We start from the raw sequence: 24,355 nt of genomic DNA, 5'->3' as shown, positions 1-24,355 counted from the left end.
TGAGGGAACAATAAATAAGGTAAGCTTCTCCTGAGGGTTCTCAAAGTTCTCAAATGAAACAAGAAAGATTTAGATACTGATGTTATTTAATTTTCTATACCTATAGGAGAGTCGAGAACTATCCCTAAATTACGAGCTGGTGGGGGAGGTGTAGGGCAGTTATCCATAATGATCGGAAACAGAGTCATTCTATTTAGATATTCTATTTAAGACTGAGTGAATTTCCATTTTTGACGGATTCAACTTAAAAAGTAATCTGACATCCAGTCTAAGATGGTGTTTCACACAAAGTCCAGCTGCTTGGCCAAGCCTGGTTTGTTAGCAGAAAGGTTGAAAATAAATTAGGTGTTGTCTGCATAGAAATATGTAGATACATCAAGTTTTTTTTTTTTAGAATGTGGCAAACAGACATAAGTGAAGACTAAAAAGTATGAAACCCTGCTGTATATCCCATTGAAGGGGTCGCGACCAGAGGAGTACTGTTGTAAGAAAGTTTTACAAAAGAAATGATCTATTTCGAGGGTTTCTCGATGCTGCAGAAGGGTGGGATGTTAATGGTATTGGCGTGCACTGAGAGGACCATTAGAATCGGGGCCCCCTTGATGCGTTTGTCTACATTTTTTGTAGGTCGTCTGCCGCTGACATCACCACTAGCTCTGTCCTCCTGCATCGTTAAAAAAAATAAAAAAAAAATGCTTGCAAACTTCATCTGATGTCAGGCAGAGGCGAGGGTAATGTAAGCATAGGACATATGACCTGGTCCGTGGTTAGTTCATCCCTGATTTAAAAAATATATATTTCTGAAAACATTTGAAATATTATGTACCAGATTTTGAGAAGGAATTACTTCGTTTTGAAAAGGCTGAACTTTTTGGGGTTGTTAAATATTTGAAATACTTCTTTGGTATGTTAGGCACATTGGAAATGTAAAGAGAATAGTTTTCACGTTTGGCTTTTACCACCACGTAATGATATTGACAGTTTTTTATTTGTGTCATAATTTTTTTTACATTGGAAGACTTATGCCAAGCTTTTTAGGGTTTGCTTAATTTGTTTATTTCCGGTTTTAGGGCAGTAGATTACCAGTGTCAGTCTGTATAATTGTGGTTAACTATTATCCCCTACACTGGGATGAGAGTGTACAAAATGTGTTTAATGTGGTCATAAGAGTGATCAATTATTTCTATGGGGCTGGTTTTAGCTGTTAGGTTAATAGGAGTCACCAGCATTTTCTTTGAGGTGGAAAGATAGTTGGAAGTGTGGCTGGATGTTTCATTTATATTGTTAGAACTAACCTGTGACTGTCAAAGGTCTGATCTAATTTGTTGCCCCCCCCCCCCTTTCTCTGTGCAGGGGGTCGGTGATACATTGAGCTAAGTCACAATGTTAACAACAATTTTGGACTAACGACTGTCAGAACAGTCACCCGAAGGACTGTTGGTCTCAAAGTATATTTGGAGTAAAGGAGCTGTTCCACCATCCAGTTAAAATCAAATCCATGCTTGGTAGGAGCGATATAACAGTGTACACCCTGTGTTTTACTTAATGTAAGCAACAATGTCTCTGCTAAATTATATTGTAGAAGGGAGCACTAGAGAGCTGTAAAGGCACTGTAAAGCGATGTATTGTAATATGTAACTTTTTATACCAAAGTGTGGGACTCCAAACAACAGTGTTGGACGGGTAGCACACTATACAGTGGGGGAGTTCTTGATTGGAATAGTGTAACTCTTACTGTGAGCCTATCTAGAAATCTTTTTGATGTTGTGTCTGAATGCCCAGAGTGTTAGTGTTATTGTGTCTTGGGTAGCAGCACAAAATGGTGTGATGGAAGGAGAGTAAGTGAGACATAGGTCATACTTGGGTTATATTAGCTTGTTGGTATAATTTACTCTAAAGGACCCATGTGAGTTTGTGGTAAATTACCAGAGATTTTGAATCAATCGCATGCACTGTGTTCAGGAATTAATCCATCTACACTGAACATCCTGTGGTTTTCTGGAGAAGAATGGTGGAAAAAAGAGAGGATGGAGATCAAGTTAGCTGACCTGCATTAGTCGTCCCCAACAGGAGTAATCCTTTAGAGTGTCCACTTAGAATATGGTGAAGGATGAGGGTGGGATTAGATGGGTTATTTTCTTGATGAGTGGCCAGGTAAAGGAGGTCCTCAGTTTTGATTGAAAGGATCCCATATTTAGGGTACAGTTCAGAAAGTGTCTTTCCTTGAGACCAGTATATATAATTTAGAAGATTTTTTTTCTGTGGTCTGATCTGCTGGATGTCCAGATGTATTGTTTGCTTGGATTAGCTCTCAAATGCAGTGTTGAATAGCTGTTTGAAGGATGTTAGAGTATGGTGCAAGCGTGGGGACTACTAAAAAAGCTAACTTTTCTCATACTACTGTATGATATATATATATTTTTTTTTTTTGTAATAATTTCCCATCGTTATTTTTTAAATAGTTTTCAATATGTTTTAACCATTCTGATGTGTGCCCACTTGTGTTTCGGAAAGGGTTGCAAGCCTGATTCTTAGTTATGGTCAGTACGAGTGGCTAAAAAGTGGCTGTAAATGTGCACACCGATAAGAGACATGTATTAGCGGTGGGTGGTCATTTCAACGAGGACTGAGGAAAACCTGAATTGGGCGAAGTATGTCAATACATTTAAGCCTCCTTCAGTTAGTGTGATATCTGAGCTGAGCCTGAAAAACCGTAATAACAGAGTAAATATTCCCATTAGCTACAAATGGACGAGGTTGAACTGAGGGGTCCGCTAGTATTGAAGTCAATGTAGATACTCGAAACTGAGGGCAGAACTATTACACCCACGGTTCGATCTGTTGACGAAGCAATATGCTGTAAACTGCAGTTATCCCCCTGCAGTACTGCGGCCTCGGAGCAAACAGCTCTGCTTGCTGCTGCCTGGACAGGAGAGATAACTGAGCAGTCCACCTCTGCCTTAAAAAGATGTGCAGTGCGAGGGTTTCTCGAAACATCGAATAGAAAGTCACACGTGCCTCTTTAAAAAAAAAAAAAATGCCCCCAAGAAAATAACAGATGATACTTAGAAGCATGAAGTAACCACTGTGTTGAAACCGGCAGCATCGAGTTCTACGGGTCCAGGGTAGTCCACGTTTCCAAGGGTACTGTGAAAGGGAACACCATGGGGGATCTGAACTGGCAGCGCTCCATTTCAGAACAGAGTTCTGGTGCCATTCCATATAACCTGTAACCTCTTCAAGGAAAATGTTACTTTTGCATTCTACAGTGGTTATTTTTAAATGTTAATTGCTTGGTGTAGAGAAGTGATTCGTTGTGTGTTTACCGCTAGGTTTATATGTTTACTTACTCTTTTAATGCCGCCACATGTGGTGTTCACTTGGTGTTTAGTTAATTGCTTAATTTTCCTACCGCATTCCCCGGAGAAGTAAACAGTTTACCTGAAAGTTGTCTTTGAATGTTTCCCAAGCTTATTTCCATTATTAACTTGTGACGTGTATTCGGATGACATTTAGTTATTGCAGTACAAGAGGCAATGCTGTGTGTCTGTTACCATTTCATTCCATTATTGTTGTTTTTAAAAGGAGTGTGATTTTTAAGTGTCGTTGCAGCGTAAAGTCTGCACTGTGGGTGGGTGTCAAGTATCTGTTGAATGAAAATGTTAATAGGGGTAAGGCAGAGGGGCTGGGTGGTTGCTGTTTTCCTTGTTTCTGGGATGGAGGCGGGTGTGTGCTTAGGGGGCGGCTTGGGGACCTGAGTGAGGAGCCAGAGGATTGTATTGACTAAGGCACTAGGAAATATTTGAAGTGGTCCAAATGCAGGGGGCATTGAGGGATACAGTGTGGCAAGAGCTTGCTAGGCATCGCAGATGCCAGTGGGACGGGAGCTGCCACGACGTGTGTTTTAGAAGTGCAAACTGCACTCTGGAAGGTAGGGAATGTCAAATGTTCCAAGTACAGTTATTTCAGGGAATGCACATGGTTTATCTGTTTACCGCTCGAATAGCATGTTATTGGTATTCCTGCTGTATTGGAGTACGCTTTTCCATCCGAAGTGCCTTTATTTAGTATTCTCTTATTGCTAGTGTTTGTGTCATATGAGAGCAGCGTGGGGTATGTGCTATACCACACGCTGCTCTCATATGATTTGCTTTGTGCATGAGTGCTTACAGAATGACCCTAGTTTTAGTTGTACTGCTGAGGTGTTTTACGTTGTTAGTGTGTTCTGTGCCCCCTGGGATCCTCGAAAGGAGTCTGATGGTTTGCCATTTTATGGAGCAAAACAAATCTCTAATTTTGGTGCTTTGTTCTCACTTCCGTCTGTCTTCTAAATGTCTTCTGAATATGCTTGTAAATTGGGGTGGATTTACATGAAAATCATGTATGTGCCTAATGATTATTTTGTGAATCTTCGATGCATTTGTCTGTCACCAACCTGCATTTGACCCCCCTGTTGTGAATAACAAGGACGTTTCTTGTGCACCTGCCTGAGTCTGGAACGTCAACTCTGCACACGTTCCTCTTATTTGCAGTGAGCTGTTCTTTTCAGCCAATACATCTAAAGCTTGTCAAAAACGTGCACCGTCTCCTAACTTAGTGACTGTTTCTCACTGTTGTTGCATAGGAAAGACCAACACGATTGAATAAGTATGAGAAACTTAATTAGTTCCTCATATGCTTTAAACCCAAAGACTCCAATAACACTGCAGACCTTTCATTTTGGACTGCACTTTGGCTGCATTTCTTCTTCAGACCGCTGCGTGAAAAATATTTGATGTTGGCGTTAGGTGATTGTCTAGGTCCCTGAGATGGACATGGGTCGCCTGTCCTTGAATTGGACAGCTTTAGGAAGCATTTTGACCTTATAATAATGGTAATCATGGAGAGTATTTGGGGTGAGAGTACTATATTTATTGAAAAGGAACCAGTTTCCAACTCCCATTAAGCAATGTTTTAAAACCGATTGGCATTGCTGAATCTGTAAAATGTAGAAATTGGACCATGTGGTGTGACAATAAAACTCGTAAATTCACCAATGTTGATTTCAAGATAAAGCTGTGAGAAACACTGACTGTAAAAGGTCCCTGCTACTTTGTTTTTCATTCAAGAACATTTGTCAAGTAGTTCAATTATTTGTCATCTAGGAATGTGGATAATTTAGTAAATCAATTACGGTCACTGGTTTAAAACTCGGAGGTCCTCGTCACACAAACTTTCTACGTTTCCGCATCTAACATAGATTAATTCTGATCTTTCCCTTAGATAACATCCCCTTTTCCATCTGGGTCTGGGACACTCAGAAGATGAAATTGTTTGTGGTCTTGGAGCATGTGTCAGCTGTCCGTTCTTTTCAGTGGGACCCCCTTCAACCTAGGCTTGCAATTTGTACTGGGAATAGCAAAGTGTATATCTGGTCTCCAACTGGCTGCGTGTCTGTTCAAGTGCCAATGGAAGGTAAGATAAGTTGCTAACTTAAAACTAATTGTAAGATAACAAGTAGGGATGAATTTACAAATGATTCCTCTTATAATCACTGAAAGCATTAATGCAGATAGTATAAAACAGTTTTCCTTCTCATGAAAAAGCACTGCTTAGAATTTTATCATTGTCAATGTTACATCTGCATTCTAATCTCCTGAATGTTTTGAAATAAATTCCACTATTGAACTAAATCCTAATACTGTACCTTTAAGGCTTTTCTTTACAAAGGCCGAGTCTGTTGCATCCTATTACCAATTAGGAATATTGTGAAAGAGCTTGACTCCTGGTGGAATGCTGGTGATTGTACATGGAGATTGCAGTGGACTGCATCATTTTGTTGAATAGTTCAGTTGGATTTGTGCTTTCCTACAGAGTTTTGTTAACTTCTGTCTCCAGATCCAAAGACCTATAGAGAAGTGGCGTTTGATTTTGTCCCAAATGTTTGTGCTCGAAAATGCATTCATGTTTTCTTAAATGCTGCATGCAGGAAATTTCAATGAGATGAAGAGTCAGGTCTTGATAAAACTTGAAGGGGCAGTTGAGTTCATATTGGAAAAGGCGGTTAACAGGAGTGTATAAAATAGACACTATTTTCAAGATGCCAGGGGAGTGTAGGCATTTGTTCAATGCCCATCGATATCGCCGCTCATTAAGGCATGTACGAAGAACATGATTCTCCATTAAGGTATGTTTATTATTAGTCATATCTATTAGGCTAGTCCACAGGCACAAATGTGCTGTTTGGACTTTTAATCTTATGAATGTAAAAATATTTGTCTGTAAAAATGTATTTAAAAATCAGCAAGTAAAGGTTCTTTTTTTGTCTGTAACAAAAAAAGCATGCATGCTGAATGCACATGAAATTGTTCATTTCCCCACCCGCTGTTCTGCTTAACTTCAAACTAAGAGGGAACAAGGCTAAAGAACACAAAGAATGCAGCACTCTTAGTCTGAGTAATGAATTTATTATGGCACTTCCCAGGTCTCAAACGAGGGCATACAAAAATATTAATGTGAGCAATAAACTTGCATCAAGTAAAACGTGCAGATAGTAATATAATCACAGCAGTTTAATAATAATAAGCAGAAAAAGTGCAATACATCAACAATGGATATGTATGCAGTGAATATATAGAAATATTTATGCATGCACTCAGCAAAGCTAGATAATTTAAAATAAAAAATGCATCACCATGGGGATCGAATCCAACATCATCCTTGTCCTAGCCAACGTCAAGCTGTGGAACCCTGGATATCTGAGACAGGAGAAACAGTCCCCAATGGAAAGAGTCAGCCTAAGCTCCCAGTCTGTGTTGGAGCGCCCAGCCAGGGTGCTCCAGCCAGTCATAACGCTGCTTTGAGCAGCATCATGATTGGCCGCAGAGCAGCGGAGAGCGGCAGCGACGTCCAGTTAAGTTTTTTTTTTTTTTGTTTTCTTTTTTTTTTTTTGTCCCGCCCTGCCACTTTTTGAACTCGCCAGCTGCGACTGAGCATGCCAATCATTTTCACCCAGACAAGTGGGAAGACTTTATGGAGATTGTCAAAGAGGGCTTGATGGTGTCCACCCAGGTCATCCTTGTAGCAGCGGAATCTTCCTTGCTAGCGGCGCACAAATACTCCCATGGCATAGCCTTATGAAGGCCTTCTTTGCTTCATTTAAGAACTCTCAAACCGGAGTCTCAACAAAGAATACTTTAACCTCTTAATCTCAGGGTCCACCCTTTTTGGCAGCCATATGGACGATGAAATGCTTGCATGGAAGCAGAAATAGATATTCTTAATCTTAAGGCGGTCGGTCCAGAAAAGACAAAAGACAAAGAAGATCCTTCAAACCCTACCAGCACAACTTTTACCATCAGAGGGTTCAAACCCCTCCATAATATCAAGGTCGCCAGAAACCATAATACTAACACTGTTACCAGCAACAGCAAGGAAAGCAGACTAATGGAAGATCCACCCAACAGCCTGCTCAAGGGGGTAAACAGACATCGGGCTCCAAGCCATGAATCTTCCCTCTCTTCCGTTACCCACTCTGGTAGGGACAGCATCTCTCATTTACTGGCACAGTGGCAAAAAAATCACTCAAGGTGCCCAGGTTCTGAATATTGTTAGAAGTGGGTACTGTTTCAGATTCACAGGTTCCAAAACCGTCCAATTGCTGTCTGCAGTTGCTGCGGTAGGAAGACAACATCCTGCTACAAAAACAGGCGGTGGGGGGGGAACAGGCATTTATTCCAGGTATTTTCTGGTGATGAACGCAGGCAATAACGAATTCAGACCCATTCTTGACCTGAAAGTCAACAACAAATGGATTGGGTGAGAAAAGCTTCAGATGCTGGTGTTACATCAGATTTATCCACCGTTAGAAGAGAGAGTCTGGCTTGGCTCCATAGACCATCAAGATGCATACTTTTGTGTACCAATCTCCTAGAAATATTGCAAATTCTTGAGGTCCGTCATGGGGCAAGATCACTATTAGTACCAAGTACTTCCATTTGGCTTCAAGTCAGCAACCAGAACACTCTCGGAGTGCATGGCAGTAGTCTCTGCCCACCTCAGAAAACATCAAATCTTAGCCTACCCATACCTAGACAATTGGCTGATCAATGTGTCCACTTCTCAGGAAGCCCAGGGTAAATATAACTGGACATGTGATCTCCTTCGACTGTTGGGGCTTCATATCAACCACAGCAAGTCAAAATCTATCTCTATTCAGACCTTGTAATATTTTGGGACTTCAGTTGACACCATTCAGGCAAGTGTGTGCCCTTCTGAGGAGAGCTGGTAATCGATCCGTCTGGCGTGTCACTCTTTCATGAAAGTTTCTCATCCCACGGTGAGGGCAGTGTCATCTCTCCGCAGCTCGATGGCCTCCTGTGTCGAATCCTCGCCTTCACATGCACCCTCTCCAGGAATGTGTCTAGGATTAGTGGGATCAGCTAACAGGCAACTGGAAGGCCAGGATCAAACTATCCCTTCATGCAAAACTGTCCCTGAAATAGTGGTGTTCTCCAGCCAACCTGCTTCAATGGATGCCATTTCATCAACAGGTTCCCTCTCAGACCATAGTGACAGATACACCACTACTAGGGTGGGAGCCCACATGGATCACCTCAAAATTCAGGGCATATGCTCTCTGAGAGAGATGACCTACCATATCAATCTCTAAGAGCTCCAGGAAGTTTATCTAGCACTAAAAGCCTTTCACCCAACACTCAAGACCCAGTTCCTGCTTGTTCAGACGAACAATATAACCACCATGTACTACCTCAACAAGCAGGGGGAACGAGTTCCAGAACCTTATCCCATGAGGTCCAAACAATTGGGAAGAGGCTCATAGCCAGGTACCTGAGGCCAAAGAATCTGGAAATGGCTCAAAGCCAGGGACCTGAGGATCACAGCAACTCACGTTCCAGGTGTGCAAAATGTTCAAGCAGACACTCTCAGCAGAGTTCTGCAAGAAAATCACGAATGAATCTTGCACAACGACATTGTACAAAATATCTTCAACATGTGCGGTGCTCCAAAGATCGACTTCTTCATCATAATGGAAAACAAAAAATGCAGAAAATGCACCTCAAGATAGTTCCAATCAGGGACATTGGGGAATGCCCTATGGCTCGTCTGGTCTGGCAGATTTCTCTACACCTTTCTGCCAATTCCCTTGATCGCGTCAGTCCTCATCAAGCTGTTTCACTCAAGAGCCAGGATGATCCTAAAAGTGCCGGAGTGGCCACGTCAGTGGTTGTTAACGGACTTTCTTCACTGGTCAGTGCGGCCACATTTGAAGCTGCCAAGAAGACCAGACCTGCTAACTAATTCGGAAGCCAGGTGGTTTACCACAGGCTCCTCCTTGTGTTTGGCTGCATGGTTCTGAGCTAGTGCCGTATGGACACTTGAACCTGCCACAAGACTGCATGGACATCCTCAAGGGAGGTAATTGGGTTCAACCCATTCTGCATATTCCTTCAAGTGGAAGAGATATTGCATTTGGTGTTCTTCCAAGAACGTGGACCCTACAACTTGCCAGGAAGATACCATTTTCCCATACTTACTATATTTAGCAGATATGGCTTGCAATTCTCTTCAGTAAAAGTTCACTCGGCAGCCCTTTCTTCCTACAGAAAATGTCATTCACAAACTTCTTTTTTTCAAAATCCCCGTGGACAAGAATTTTACGGATGGGTTGATGAAGGTTTGCCCTCCCATTAGGCGTCCTTCCACTCCCTGGGAACTCGACATAGTCCTTTCACGACTCACGCAGGACACTTTCAGACCCATTTACAAGCATCCTTGCAACATCTCTCATGTCAAACCACGTTCCTCAGCGCGTAGGGTTAGCGAGATCCAAGCATTATTTTCTCACAAACTATATTCCCTACGAACAGTCTTTCATTCTTACAAAGTTGTCATGAGGACTCGCCTGAAATTCCTCCCGAAGGTTATTTCGCATTTCCACATCAATCTGATGATTTCATTACCAACATTCTGTCACCCCAGCTGAAAGAACCCTTCAGTCTCTAGATTTAAGGAAGGACTTGAAGTTGTATCTAGGGAAAAACACATGACATATGTAGATCAGACCAATTGATTATCAATAATGGCCCCGGTCCATACAGGTTTAGCCACTTCCAAGCAATCCATCTGCCAGTGGATAGTGTCCTGCATCCTGTTATACTACCAAAAGCCAACAAAACTTATCAGTTAGACCGAAGGCTTATTCTACTAGGGGCATAGTGGCTACTGCTGCATTAATGAGAAATGTCCCTACTGCCGAAATTTGCAAGGCAGTTACATGGAGATATGTTCATAGTCTGCAAACACCACTGCTTGGACTCAGATGCTAGAACTGATACTCAAGTAGGACAGGCCTCCCTCAGAAATGTATTCTCTTAAATGGCTAGCTTAGTCATTCCTCTCTTTTCCACTGCTCTTGGTGGGGTTGGGATTGCTACTCTATTCAGTGCTTATGACTATCAATGGAGATCACCTAAGAGAGAAGGAATGGTTTCTTATCTGTAATCCCAGTTCTCTCTTAGGGGAATCTCCATTGAAATCATAAGCAACCCTCCCCAATGGAGATGACAGAGGCAATTATGGGACCTACCAATCAATCATGCATCTCTTCAAAAAGAACTGAAGCAACTGCCACCTGCTGGGCATGATGGGATACTGGTAGTCCCTGGGTTCTTTAAGGCACTGACTTTTTAAAACTTACTTACATAGTGACAGCCTACGGGGCTACAGTGTCCTGCTATCCCTCATTTATTTACGTTTACCAAAAAAGGGTTTGTGAAAGATATTTAAGCTACTACATAATATGAGCAGTAAATTATACACATACATGATTTTATTGGCCCCCTTTTTAAGTACAATCTGAAAAACTGGGCCATTATAGCCTGTTCCTATAGGCTATATTGTTTTTCTCTTAAGTGACTCTGCAGGCCTTCCTGAGGAAAGGCGAACATCAACACTTAAGAAGATATACTATGAAAAGTGCTCCGGGACCCCGAACGTGGGCGGGAGTATTCAGTGCTTATGACTTCAATGGAGATTACACTAATAGAGAAATGGGATTACTTGTAAGAAACTATTCCTTCTTCAATGCCTAAGGGGATTAAATATACCCTCCCCCATGCAGTGAAGCATAGGTAATTTGAGGACGGGCTATGAGAATAGGGGCTTTCCCTTAAAACTGCCCCAGAATGCATGGCTTATATTATTATTTTAGAGGCTGTACCGCCCTTGACCTCTAACCAGAAAGAAGACTCGTGAGACCGCAAGCACAAAGTGGTGCACTGGTTGAGAAGACAAGCTTGCTGGTAAAATGATCTGTTTAAGGTTATACTTAACCATGAGAAGGCTTGAATGGGTTGGCCACAAGCCAAAACCACTCCTTCGAGGATTGCGTGGTTATAAATTTCAAAAAAATAATATTGGTAAAAACCTTTACAACGTTTGAAATATCTTGTTAAATTCCCATTGGGTTACTTTTACATGCTACCTTCCACCCTACTACATCCTAATCATCCGGGGTGGTGAAGCTGATGTCTGGAGATCATAATTTGTAGGGTTTTCCGATTCCGGTTGTAATTCCAAAGATTGAGTGATTAAGGCAGGTGATGTTAAGGTTGATTTTGAGGCTGATCATTTTTTGATTCCAGTCAACTGAAATCAAGAAAGCAACCCCAGAAATGACAAGTTAGGTTTAATATACTTACAACACCTTCAGTCCCCGGAATTTCGTTTTTACTGTGATTCATTTTATTCATGAGGCCCTAGCAGTCAGCAACAGTTATGGATGTTTACTATGCTCATTGTTTTTTTATTTTTTATTTTGCTCATAACTAAAGTATGTATCGGACTATGTGAACTTTCATTTCTATGCGACAGGCTCGCTATTGTGAATTTATAAACCCTCTCACTTTACCACTTGCATGGCATTGCTGTTGGTTTTATAAAATATGCAGTTATGTTATACTTTTATGGCTTTTTTGCGGACTAAATTTTATGATGACAATAAAGACCCTTAGTACTAATTTCAAGCCTGCATTGCAGGACTACATGTGCCAAAAGGTGAAATTGCATGAATAAAAGAAAGAGAATGAACCCAGTCATGCCCCATTGTAACAGGAAAAAAAGAGTGTTGTCCCTTTAAGAATCTGAATCTTCTTTACCCATGGTGTACCCTACTGGCAGTTACCTCAGAGATCCAGTCATTTATTCTGTCTCATGTGAAGACCTTCAGAGCATGTTCTGTAACTTTTTAACATTAAAATATGTCAGGTTCTGGTGAGAAGTCCTTCTAAATGCCTTCTCTTTTTGAAAAGTGCCCTTCCTGTGGCAAAAAAGGTAGTGGTGCCATACCCCACAAGATCTATGTGGTTTCTCTGCCAAAAGATCACATAGTAAAAGACTGACATATGTAAAACAATGTATAAATGCACTCTCAAGGACAGAGGAGGTATCTGACTAAGGGGGATCATGGAAGCTATGAGGGCTGTGGAGGAGCAGGAAAGAAAGACTAGAAAGATAATCTACTAACGCCCTATTTGGAAAACAGCTTGTTGGTGACAAAGCCTCCTAAAAAGTTAGATGTCATGAAAAGTTTACATCATCAAGACATCAACAGTATTGCTTTCAATGTCATTCCATTTTGACATCTAAGATATCAACGTTGACATAGAGAGCATCAGCCCAGACCCGTTCGCCTCCAAAAGAGTGCCCGATGACACTTAAACAGCACTATGAGAGAGGGTAATATTGCCACCGAAGAACTGCAGTCAATTGACGTCGACACAGGCATCATCCAGCGTGAGAAAAGAACCATGAACGGATGCTTTCGCTATCGAAGAACACAGGCCATAGACCTAGATCTCCATCAATGTCATGGATACAAAAAATCACAGATATGTCAGGATCTCCGTTTCTGCCTGTTGCCTTGTTACAATCTGCACCTTTTTTAAGTTCAATGCTACTAGCATCACTGGAAAACCAGAGTATGCTTACGTCATGATTCTCTACCTCCTTTTTTTTTTTTTTACAACCATGCCTAAAAAGAGACTATAACCATTGTCAAAGCCACTGTCTTCCATGCAATTGCACCAGATCATCATCATCATCATCCTCCTTTGCCATTTTGGACAGTAATGCCCATCATACCTTTTGAAGATCCTCTGGAGATATTACTGCAGCCCTTAAAATTATCTCCAATGGTGTTAAGACCAATATCAGTGTTCCCACTAAAGAAGAGGGAACAAACTCCTTCTCCCTCTCCATGACATATTCCAGAGATAAAAAAAGACCCAGACCTTCCTCAAGATCTACCACACTCTCTGTAACATCAGACAAGTTTACATCTTGTACTTCAACTTGATCAGTGGCATCTCAATCTAGAGCCTCTCCCATTGATGACCTTTCTAATTTTCAAGAGATTGCAGTAATAGGGCCTACTACCTTAAATATCGCCCTTGAGGCTCTCCAGCCAACTGTTTCAGTAATTCTCAGGGCCTTGGAAAATGAAACGGTTCCAAAGCCTCTTTTTTTGCCATTAGTACCTTGTCTACTTGAGATAGTGGAGGAAAATGTTGCGACAGTTAAAGCAGTAACGTTAAGGTTACTAATGAAATATAAAGCACCTCAACGTTACCCTGATTTAAAATAAAAATAAAAATCCGAACCCAAGCTGGACTCAATTTTAGTGACGTCTGTGAGGAAAAGACTTGCATCAGCTCCAGAGACAGCAGCTCCTCCAGAGCGTGAAGTTAACTGCATTGATGCGGTTGGACGAAAGATATGCGGGGCAGCTGCTTTGCACATTAAAAATGTATGTGCTACTGCTTTCCTTTGCCACTACCAATGGGAAATTTGTGTAGGAGTGTGCTTCTTTATTAACAGCTTACCAAAAATCCAGTCAACCGGATTATATTAAAGTGTTTCAAGAAAACGCATTGGTAGCCAGCCAATTAATTAGTGTTTCGGCTGATTTGACATAATAGATAGCAACCAAATATTGCCTTAGCATATCCTTAAGATCATGGTTATGTCTAACAAAACTTAAATCAGAAGCTCTACTAAAGAATATGAATCTGCCACTTTCTGGAAATCTGATTGGTTAGCACAAAGGGGAAGAAATGTTGAAGATGGAAAATGATGCAGAGACATTAAAAGCAGTAGATCTCGAGGAATGGAAGAAATTCTTTCAACCACAGTGCAGGTACATAGATTTCAGGTTTTATTAGCATAGGATTCAAAACCCTCACTGGTCTTTCAGTCAACAATAGAAGCAGCAATAACAGCATCCTCTGGTCCAGAGGTGCCAACTCTTAACCTCTGAACTCTAAACTTAGAACAACACAGATGAAATTGCCATGTTCTTGTGGAAGGCAATCTTTTGGCACAAGGCAGTGACAACTTAAAATACACCTCCCCTGCTCCAGTGGTGGGAGCGGTATTGTTGCATATGGCAGATATTCAATTACAAAAGACAAATTGGTGTTAAATATTGTAGTGCTGATTTCCCATGTTTCTAAACAGTTTGTCCTCCGATCCCACCAAAAACAACTTCAAAACACCCTGGAAAGAAACTTCTGTCCTGTTAAAGAAAGGAACTATAGAACCAGTTCCATTGGGCCAAAAAGCTCTAGTAGTGTTTTCCAAACATTTTCTCACAATGAAAAAGGGACCAAAATTAAAATTCAGGCCTAAACTAGATATCAAACAAATTTATCAAAAGAGAAAAAACTTAAATATTAACCCTTCATCAAATTTACCTGCATCAAAGGGGAAAAGAGTAGATGTGCACTCTAGAGATAAAAGGGGCATATGTCCACAGCCTTATGGCTCGTCCCACATCAAATGTCTTCCTTTTTCTAGTAGGAAACAAACATTATCAGTTCATTGTAGTGCCTTTAGGCCTAGAATCTGCTCCTCATGTTTTTAAAAGGCATGGCTTTAGTAACGGCTCCTTTAATAAGAAAAGAAAACATCTTGAATCCTTATTTAGAAGCCTGCCATCTGGAAGCTCACAATTAAGAGAAAGTAAAAATTGACTACCTGATAACAATGAGACTGGTTAACAAATTCAATCTACAGATAGCAACCACAAATTAATATCAACAACAGTTCAGAGGGGCAGTGGTAGACACTATGAGGGTATGGTTGTATCCTTTGGAGGATAGTTTCATCTTGCTCCGACTAATTCATATCAGATCAATCCTTCGACTGACTGCAAGAAAGATATCCTCGCTTCTAGGAACAATGGTATCTTACATATACATTGTCCCAAATACAAGGTTGAATATGCAGTGTCTTCAGCAATGCTTAGAAGACCAATGGAGTCAAAGAGAAAGCTGTTGGGAAGGCAAATTGACTATATCGGCAAGACAATCTGTCACATGGTGGTGCAAAAATCAGAATTTGCTTGTACGAAATCCATTTCAGAAACAACTTCTTTCTCAAGTATTAATAATGAATGCTTCCTTGACAGGGAGTTCCCCTAAAGATCTAACAGTTCAAGGACAGTAGTAAAAAAAGTAAAAAATCGTACCTCTGCTCAGCTGTACACCTCAGCTCAGCGTACTTCAGCTGTACATCTTGCTCTTACATCATTCATCGTACCTATACATGTACCATCACCCATTCAGATACAGATACCACCACCATGCTTTACTTAAACACAAGGAGGTACATACTACAGACCTCTTGTCGTTGATAGTTCACTCAGTCAAACTAGCAATGAACTCTTTCCAACAATCAAAACGTGACAATTCACATCCCAGTAAAAAATAACATTCAGGTAGACTTTCACATCAGATAGTACAAAGAGTCTCACAAATGTGTATTGGAAACTGAGGTTCTAAAAGATATTTTCAAAGAATGGGGAACACCTTCATTAGACCTCTTTGCAACAGTAGAAAAAAAATGCAGAGACTTCACATCCAGAATTCCAGAACAGGGATCTCTAGAGAATGCCTTTTTGATCGAATGCTCAAGTCTATTACTGTACACTTTTCCAAGGATCCTATTAATACCAACAGTGATACTGAATCTTCAAGGGTTCCCTTCGAAAATGACACCAGTGGCTCCAGATTAGCCAAGGCATTGATGGTACCCAGACTTATAACGTATGTCCATAAAACCACACAAGAGGCTGCTCTCCAGACTGGACCTGCGAGAGACTCCGCTGTCAAATCCGACGTTCCATCTTTGCACCACTGAATTTGTCTGCATGGCTCCCGAGATCAGACAATCTGGACACCTACATTTACTACCAGTCTGTATGGAGTTTCTGAAGGAGGTAAAACGTTCCTCAACAAGGACATATTATGCCGTGAAGTATAAACATTCTGTATTTCGTGTCAGCAGGAAGAAAACAACCAGGTAGAATGTCAAGAAGATGTGATTCTCACTTATTTACTGCACTTAGCTCAAACTAAGCTTCAATTTTCATCAATAAAAGTTTATCCGCCAACCATCACAGCATACAGGATGTCTCCAAGCCAATTATATTCTTTTCAAAGTCCTACTCATCAAAGATTTTTAGAAGGCCTGAAAAACCTTTCCTCCAATTAGACATAATTCTACACCTTGAGATTTAAATAAAGTGTTTTCCATGCTAATGGGTTCACTTTTCCATCCTATACACAAATCTACTTTGTAGCATTTGCCATGGAAAATAGTTTTCTTGATAGCTATTACTTCAGCCAGGAGAGTAAATGAACTGCAGTCATTAGCAGCAGTGGAACCATTTACTATTTTCCACACTAACAGGCGTAATGAGAACCCATCCCTTCTGAAAGTAGTTTCAAATGTTCATATTAATCTGACTACATTTTAATTTTTCCTCTATTCTTCAGCGCCTGCATGCATGCTGTCCACTCTTTTGGCATTAGAAGGGTTTTAGTTTCCAACTTTTTGGTTGAGCAATGCTTGTTTGCACTTGAAAATAAAAGTGCTAAAGTATTTGAATATTCATATCTCCTGAACCCTTTCCTGGATTTTGCTCATCCTGGACTCTAGAAATTCATAAAAATATAATCTATTTGTATAAAAATGGTGTGTTGCTTTCCTATTTCATTGTTTGGTATAGTTAAATGCTTTACACTAAGGGCCTCGTTAGGAGTTTGGCGGTCCCACCACAGGACTCCCAAACTGCACGGGAGGATGACCACGCCCTATTACAATATTCTCACCAGTCTGACTGGCGGGAACTTTGCAATAGAGCTTTCCCGCTGGTCTGACTGGCAAGAACAGTACTACGAGATAGCACTCTGCTCCTTTAAAGAAGCAGAGTGCTATCTCGTAGTCAAAGCAGGCTGACCAGCACCTTCGGAATGCAAAGCAGACCGTGCACTTTCCGATGGTGCTGGGCAGGGGGGCCCCCAGTTCTTGTTCTCCGCCAACCTTTTCATAGTGGGGTACCCGCCATGAAAAGACTGACGGAGAACAAGGTTGTAATCAGCCAGGCGGCGATGAGTTCAGCACTGCCCTGGCCGACTACAACCAAAACTTTTGTCACCCCATCGGGATCTGTGATCCTGGCAGGGACGGTGGTGTTCAGGCGGGTCTTCCCAGCAAATTTGTAATGTGGCGGTCAAGCTGCCACAACTGCAGCAGTCCAGCCGCCAGACTGGCAGTCCTAGGACTACCAGCCTTGTAATGAGGCTGTTAGTTCCTTTGTGCAAGCCTTGCTGCTCGAAAGCCATTGGGTTGAGCTTATGTTTGTTCAAACGAACCTGACTGGATCCAAGACAGTTTTTGTGAGTTTCTTCCACAATAAGGCTCTATAGCCATACCATATAATACTTCCTAATCCTCACACCAAGTAAATCCAGAGCGCACTTTATCAGAGAAAACACAAATACTACAGCTTGATTCCGAAACGTACCCATAGCTGACATATTGTAAAGCAACTACATGAAAGTCACTTCACACATTCTTAAACATTAATGCTTAGACAATGACATGCACTCATATGAAAAAAAATTGGTTAAGAAACCATAAGGAATCTCTTTAAATGGAACATCCTGTTTTCTACTTTACCTAGTTATTTTCGCACCTGCAGTTAGATAATAATTGCAGAAGAGCCACATTTGAAGGATTGGATAAGCTTACTGTTCTATTCTAGCGGTCATGACTTTCAATGAATATCTTACAACGCAGAAGAATAGGTTAAATACTTGTTCGGACTGCATATAGATATCTTCATTGAAGTCCTAAACCACCCACCTGCCACCCCAGCTACTATTGTTGGGCATTGGAAAGCGAATAACAGCTTTACAGTTCACTGTATATAATACAGTTAAAAGGAATTGTCTCTCAGGGGTAACTGCCAGTTGGTTGCACTGTGGGTAGGGGAGCGTCTTACATTCTTAAAGAGACTATACCCTTTTTCTCTCTTTACAAAGGAGCCTATCATGCTGCATTTTCATTTTGTTTTCTTCATATATTCTCGCTATTTTGCACATATATTACTGCAATGCAGGCTTGAAATTAGTATTCACAGTTATTCTATTCTTTCAGAAAAATAAATTGAGCCTATGATAGGCTATCATAGGATTGTCATCATGAAACCACATGGGCTTCAACAACCTGCGGAGATTTAACATGATTGCACAAATATAAAGAAGCGCTCCAATGCTTTTGCAGGCAGTGCAGAATTATTCTAGTGTTTATGACTTCAGTGAAGATACCTACGATTTTGGTTTCTAGAAGAGGTGCTATTAAGGCTGACATATAATCCCAGGAATTATCAGTTGTCATAATATTAAGTTTACTTATTTTATTTGCCAAAGGTTGCCAAGTTCATGTGTGTGCCTTTTGTGCACTTCCTTGTCATCTGACCCTAAAGGTGGTCTTCACTGTGGCTGTTGTTTCTAAATTCTGCACCAATTAAATCAATTTTATCAGTGTTTTGTGATATATAGTACATTTTTCAGTCTTCTAAAGAGTAAAGCCAGTATATTATCTGCCACATGATGTGGTTTTTAAGACTTTAATTAGTCCACTTCTAGAAGATATTCTTGTACTAGTCCAATTACATGTCCTTACAGTTTTTTTCAATGCAATGTTTAGTTCCCTTAGTATAACTGCTTTTTCAAGCTTTCTCTTATGCTGAATGTGCATATATATATATATATATATATATATATATATATATATAGTTGTGTTCCGGGAAGGGACAGATGGTGGTAGGCGTGTTTGTGGGGATTGGGGGGGGGGGTTTCGGGGGAGAGCGGTTAAAACTTGGTAGAAAGTTTAAGAAGGTTATCACAATCTGATCTGGAAAGGTCAGAGCATCAATTTTGCATGGGGACTGTAGACTGTTATTTTACATATGTTCATAGTCAGGTTGCTGACCTGATTATGTGCGCTGCTTGGTCTTATATCTGATGGTTGGGACATCAGAGGACTCAATAGCTGTGCTAAAAGGCGATTTATCAAAGAAATGATAAAATTATGTAACCTCAAATTTTGTGACTTTCTTAGACTTGTATTGCTTAGAAGCATTGTGCACTCTTTAGACAACTGGATAATGAACCAGTGCTAGTAAATTCACAGCAAGTTTCTATCAGAGGGGTGCTTTACTTGTCATTAAATCAATGCCTCTCACAGTTGACAGGCCTCTAGAGCATAAATATGGGAGATGTGCAATTGCACATGCCAGGATACATCAAATTAAGTACAACATTTGTACAGCATATGGGACCAATCGGGATGCTCCTCAGGTTTTTGTTGCAATGTCATTTGCACTCCTGGTATGTCTAAGGCCGCTATTAGTTGTTGGTGATTTTAACTGAATCTTCAATTACATAATGGATATGACCAATGATTGTGCTACTTCTCGTATGCATAAGGTTTGTAAAGAAATAAAAGCACTGATGAGCATACATGGATTGGTTGATGATGCTTGGCGGTTTCTTAGACTTGAAGAAACTGGTTTTACTGATTATTCGCATGCCTGTAATCATTATTTGAGAATGGATCTTGTTCTCGCCACGCTCTGCGCACTTCATGACGCTGATATTGGTAAATGCCCAAAGATGATATCGGATCATATTCCTTATTCTGTCAATGAAACAATGCCACTCTGGCCCAAAGATGTCTTGGTAGACTTTTGAACAGCGACTCCTTGTAGGTGACAAATTTACAATTATAATGCTTACATTGCTAAAGGAGTTTCTGGGGATTAACTTGGGCAAGTATGGGATACTCTGAAGGCTTATACTAGAGGTTTTGTGCTCAAATATGCGGTGGATTACAATAACAAAACTCTGCAATAATGAAAATCAGATGTACTCTGATTTATCCAAGATGGAGAATGAACACGCAAGTGCAATATCACTAAAAGATTGATATGAAAGAGACTATTTTTTGCGTATGGCTGAGCGTCACAGTAGAATTGGTTGGGCTTTGATAGAGAAAGCAGCTGCTTCCTACATGGTTCAAAAGGGGTGTGATTGTGAGTGTATTGGGGAAAATGTTGGCTTATAAAATTAAATAAAAACACAATAGATCAAGCATAGAGTATATGAAAGATGATAAAAGGCACATTTTCTCTCAGCCCCAAGAGAGCATTCACAATTTTGTACGTTCTATCAATCACGTTATATACCTGAAAATTCTGCACATCGAGATGCAATTGTTCCATACCTGGAAACCACAGAGATTCCAGTTTTGAGCAAACACCAAATTAGCATGCTTGAGGTTGATATAACTATTGAGGAAGTGAATGTGGCTGTCCTATTACTGTCGTCAGGCAAAGCTACAGGCCAAGTTGGAATTCCTGTTAAATTCTATAAACTATTTATGGACATACTCACGGCTGTTTTGATCCAGATCATTCAGAGTATCGATCAAAAACAGGCAATTACAGCATCTTGAGACTCCGTCAGTTTAGCATTTTTTTTTTAAAGAAAGGAGAGCACTTCATGGAGAAAATCATATTGACAGATTTCCCTCATCAACACATATGTGAAAATGTATGGTATAAATTTAGCTACTTTGCTTGGTGCAGTAATTGACACAATTGCCAACTCCTGCCAACGTGGTTTTATCCCAGAGATAGATAACCCCCATTCACACTAATAATGCCTTTGATCTTTTTGATCCTGCAAATAATCCATGGATAGCTGTTGTCATGATCATCCTCGATGAAGAGAAGGGCATTGATAGGGTCTTTTCGCCCTACTCTTGGGCTACTATGGCTGAAATGGGATTTGGAGCTAAATACATGAACAGTGTTAATCACCTGTAACCTTAGAACTCTGATACTTATCGGTGGGGAAGCATCTGAAGCTTTTGCGAGTAAGCGGACACTCGTCTGGGATGTCCACTGTCGCAGTTACTTTTTATTATAGATCTTGAATCATTTTTATTTTGGCTTCCTTATAATCATTTTCTATATCCTCTAGAAATTAACAGTACTAAAGTCCACTTAACCATATATACAGATGATACTACTATATATTCTAGTAATGCAATTTCGTAATGTAGCTCATATTGAGCAAAAGTAATTATACTTTAGAAGGGTATCTGGCTATAAATTAACCAAAAAATATACTCAAGCACTAAACCTTAATACCAGATTCAAGAGTTACTACCTATGCTACATACTGGAGTATTGTTATATTGAGTAACCTGTATGAAATAGTCAAGCTTAATTCTTTCCAAATGTATCTCGCACATACATCTGTGGCACCATCTACCAATATCATTAATCAGAAGGTGTAACATTAAAATGAATGTGCTTTCAAAGTTTCTTAATTTATTTCGTGCCATTCCACTTGTAGTTCCCAATTTCTTTGTTGATTCTCATATTAGTATTTTTGCTCAGGGGCTATCAGTGAGCAAGGCATGCAATTGAACTTTTAAAATTGGCACTAAGAAAGGATGGGTGTACGCTACCAGACTTTAAACAATATTTCTGATAGAGACTTCTAGCCTCAGATTCCTCACCTTTTGATTATTCCCCAGGCATTAGACTGGATCTGGAAACTTTTCAACATTACCTATGTGTTCAAGAAAGGGGCACCTTGAGACTCTGTACTGATGCCAGTGCACTCTGGAAATGATGTACGTCGCCTGTATAGGTGCCACTTCTGTGTGCTGCTGTCAGTACCTTTCTTTCCGCACCACCAGACATGTATCCAGAGCTCTCTCTTCGTTTCTTTGATACTTCTACATTGAAATTGTTTCCAATTTGCAAGGGATATCACACCCCAAAACTACAGATTTTAAGTTCTGTCGAGACTGTCGCAAGCAGATGTTTGTGACTGCTCCCCACCAGGTTACTTGTGGTGCCTAGGGGCAAGCCGCGACTCCAAGAGCTGCCCCGACTGCATGTTGATGAACCTGAAGGCCATTAGGGAATTTAAGGTGAAACTCTGTTGCCAGGCATAAGAAGACTCATCATTGTCGCTCCAAGTCGCAGCCCACGTCCAAGGATCGTTCCTGATCTTGTTCTTGTTCCCAGTAGTGTTGCAGACACTGGAGAACGTAATCTTTATCACGCTCCAAAACTTCAGGTAAATCTGAAAAGAAGCACAAGAAGTTGAAGAGGTGTTTGTTCTCTCGCACAATCGCCTAAACAGGCGCTAGGGCAGACCCAATCTTCTTGATCATGCGTCTGAAGTCGACCAACTGAGTTTCCGGGGCTGAATGCTACAACACATCAGATTGAAGAGGTCCGCGCGGCCATGCTCCAGCTCTACAGATACCTTCTGACTCCCTCTGGCATTCCTTTGGCCCCCCAAGGAGCCAAAAGACCTTCCTTCCTTCCTTCCTTCTGGAATACTGCCAGCCGGTACAACTCTGCACCAGTCAGACCCTCTGAGCCCATTTTGCCTCTGACCCAGACATGTTACAGACCCAGGTTCCTCTACGCCCATGTCAACTTCGTCGATTCTGGAGGAGGAGAAACCAATAATCATCTCTGGTCTGACTTCACACAAAATCTCACCCGAATCTGACTGAGGCACCACTTCCTTTTTTAGACATTCCTATTCCTCAAAGGATACAGCTAACCTTCACTCCCTTTTTTTTGCGCTGATTCTGATGACTGTGACCAGAATGATGCGTTTGCCCAGCCCTATACCACTGATAATTTGTATGCTGACTCGCATGAGATTCTGGCCTCAACACCTTGACTGAGACAGCCATTGTTTTGTCCTCCAGGACCCACCACAGCGAAATCCGCCTCCTATGCAATTGTTATGCATATGGCGGCTGCTATTCTGACCTTCGAATCCCCGCCATGGAGGTCAATAAATGTTCTGACTGAAGTCCTACTACCTGAAAAAGCTTCTGTTGAGCTTCTCCTCCCCTTTAATGAGGCTTTAAAAGACACTTTATTAAGGCCCTAGGGCCCTGGCCCAATCCTTCCTCCTGGCCCTTTGTGAGATGACAAGTTGCTAGACACTCATCTTGCTCTGGGTGACCCAGCTTTCTCTTGCATCATCCTTCACCAGAGAGTCTTGATGTTCAGGCCTTCACAAGTCTGATTAATCCAAACATGTGTCCCTCCACTCGTCCTGATTGGGAATATAAACGTGTGGAAATATTTGATAAGGGGGTCTTTTCGTCTACCAGCCTAGCCCTCTGCACTGTCAGCACCAGGAGCTTGCTGGGCCATTACTCCTATGCCCCTTGGGATTCGGTTACTTAAGTCCTCACAGTTGTTCCTGACAACGTCCGCCCTATAATTCCCCAGGCAATTCAACATAGTCATGGTGCAGCCAAAGTCACAATCTGTTGTGGCTTGGACAGCACCGACTCCATTGAGTCAGTGATTGGTACCAGTGTTCTGCGTGGCTACAAACCACTGGTTTCTCTAACAAAGTCCAGTTCTTATTAATGGACATGCCCTTTGAGTGGACATGCCAGTTTGGACACAAGGGTGACCGCCCTCGAGTAACCTAAAGAAAGCAGGGCTATGCTTGCACTTTGGACCTCTGTGCCCTCTTTGCCACACCCACCAGTTTCGTGCCTCTTTTTCATGGCTTTGGACGTTGTACCCCTTGCCACCAGCATGTCTAACGCCATCAAGGGACCCAGCAATTTCATAGTCTGGGTGCCTAACCTCCATGCTGTCGAGATCAGCGGACCACCCAGTCTGCAACCTCCATCCCGCTGAGCCCCACCTGCCAAACCCTTCTAGAGGGCCCATTGGCAGAGCACAGCCACCCGGTGGTAGTCAGAATCTAGTGATTCTTTCTCGGTTGGCAAGGGGTCACGTCAGACAGGTGGGTTCTACAGACAGTTCAGAGGGGGAATGGATCCCATTCCTTTCTTCCCCACCACACCTTCTACTGCCCCACTCCCCCCCCAACAGACAGAGGACTGTCTCGTCATTTTGGCCATGGGGGCTACTGAG

At 41.4% G+C, this 24,355-nt stretch overlaps 1 protein-coding gene across 3 annotated transcripts in view; it reads left to right on the top strand.

Annotated features, from left to right (window-relative positions):
• Positions 1-24,355, top strand: part of WRAP73 (WD repeat containing, antisense to TP73) — a 341,996-nt gene that overhangs the window by 307,501 nt on the left and 10,140 nt on the right. For all 3 annotated transcript variants that reach the window (XM_069239949.1, XM_069239947.1, XM_069239946.1), the window contains one exon: positions 5,263-5,454. In XM_069239949.1, coding sequence (XP_069096050.1) covers positions 5,263-5,454 — 192 coding nt within the window. The remainder of the gene's footprint in view (positions 1-5,262; positions 5,455-24,355) is intronic.

Source organism: Pleurodeles waltl, chromosome 6 (genome assembly GCF_031143425.1).
Source record: "Pleurodeles waltl isolate 20211129_DDA chromosome 6, aPleWal1.hap1.20221129, whole genome shotgun sequence".
NCBI lineage: Eukaryota > Metazoa > Chordata > Amphibia > Caudata > Salamandridae > Pleurodeles > Pleurodeles waltl.
The sequence above is the reverse complement of the archived record's forward strand: the minus strand, read 5'-3'. Positions and strand labels throughout refer to the sequence as shown.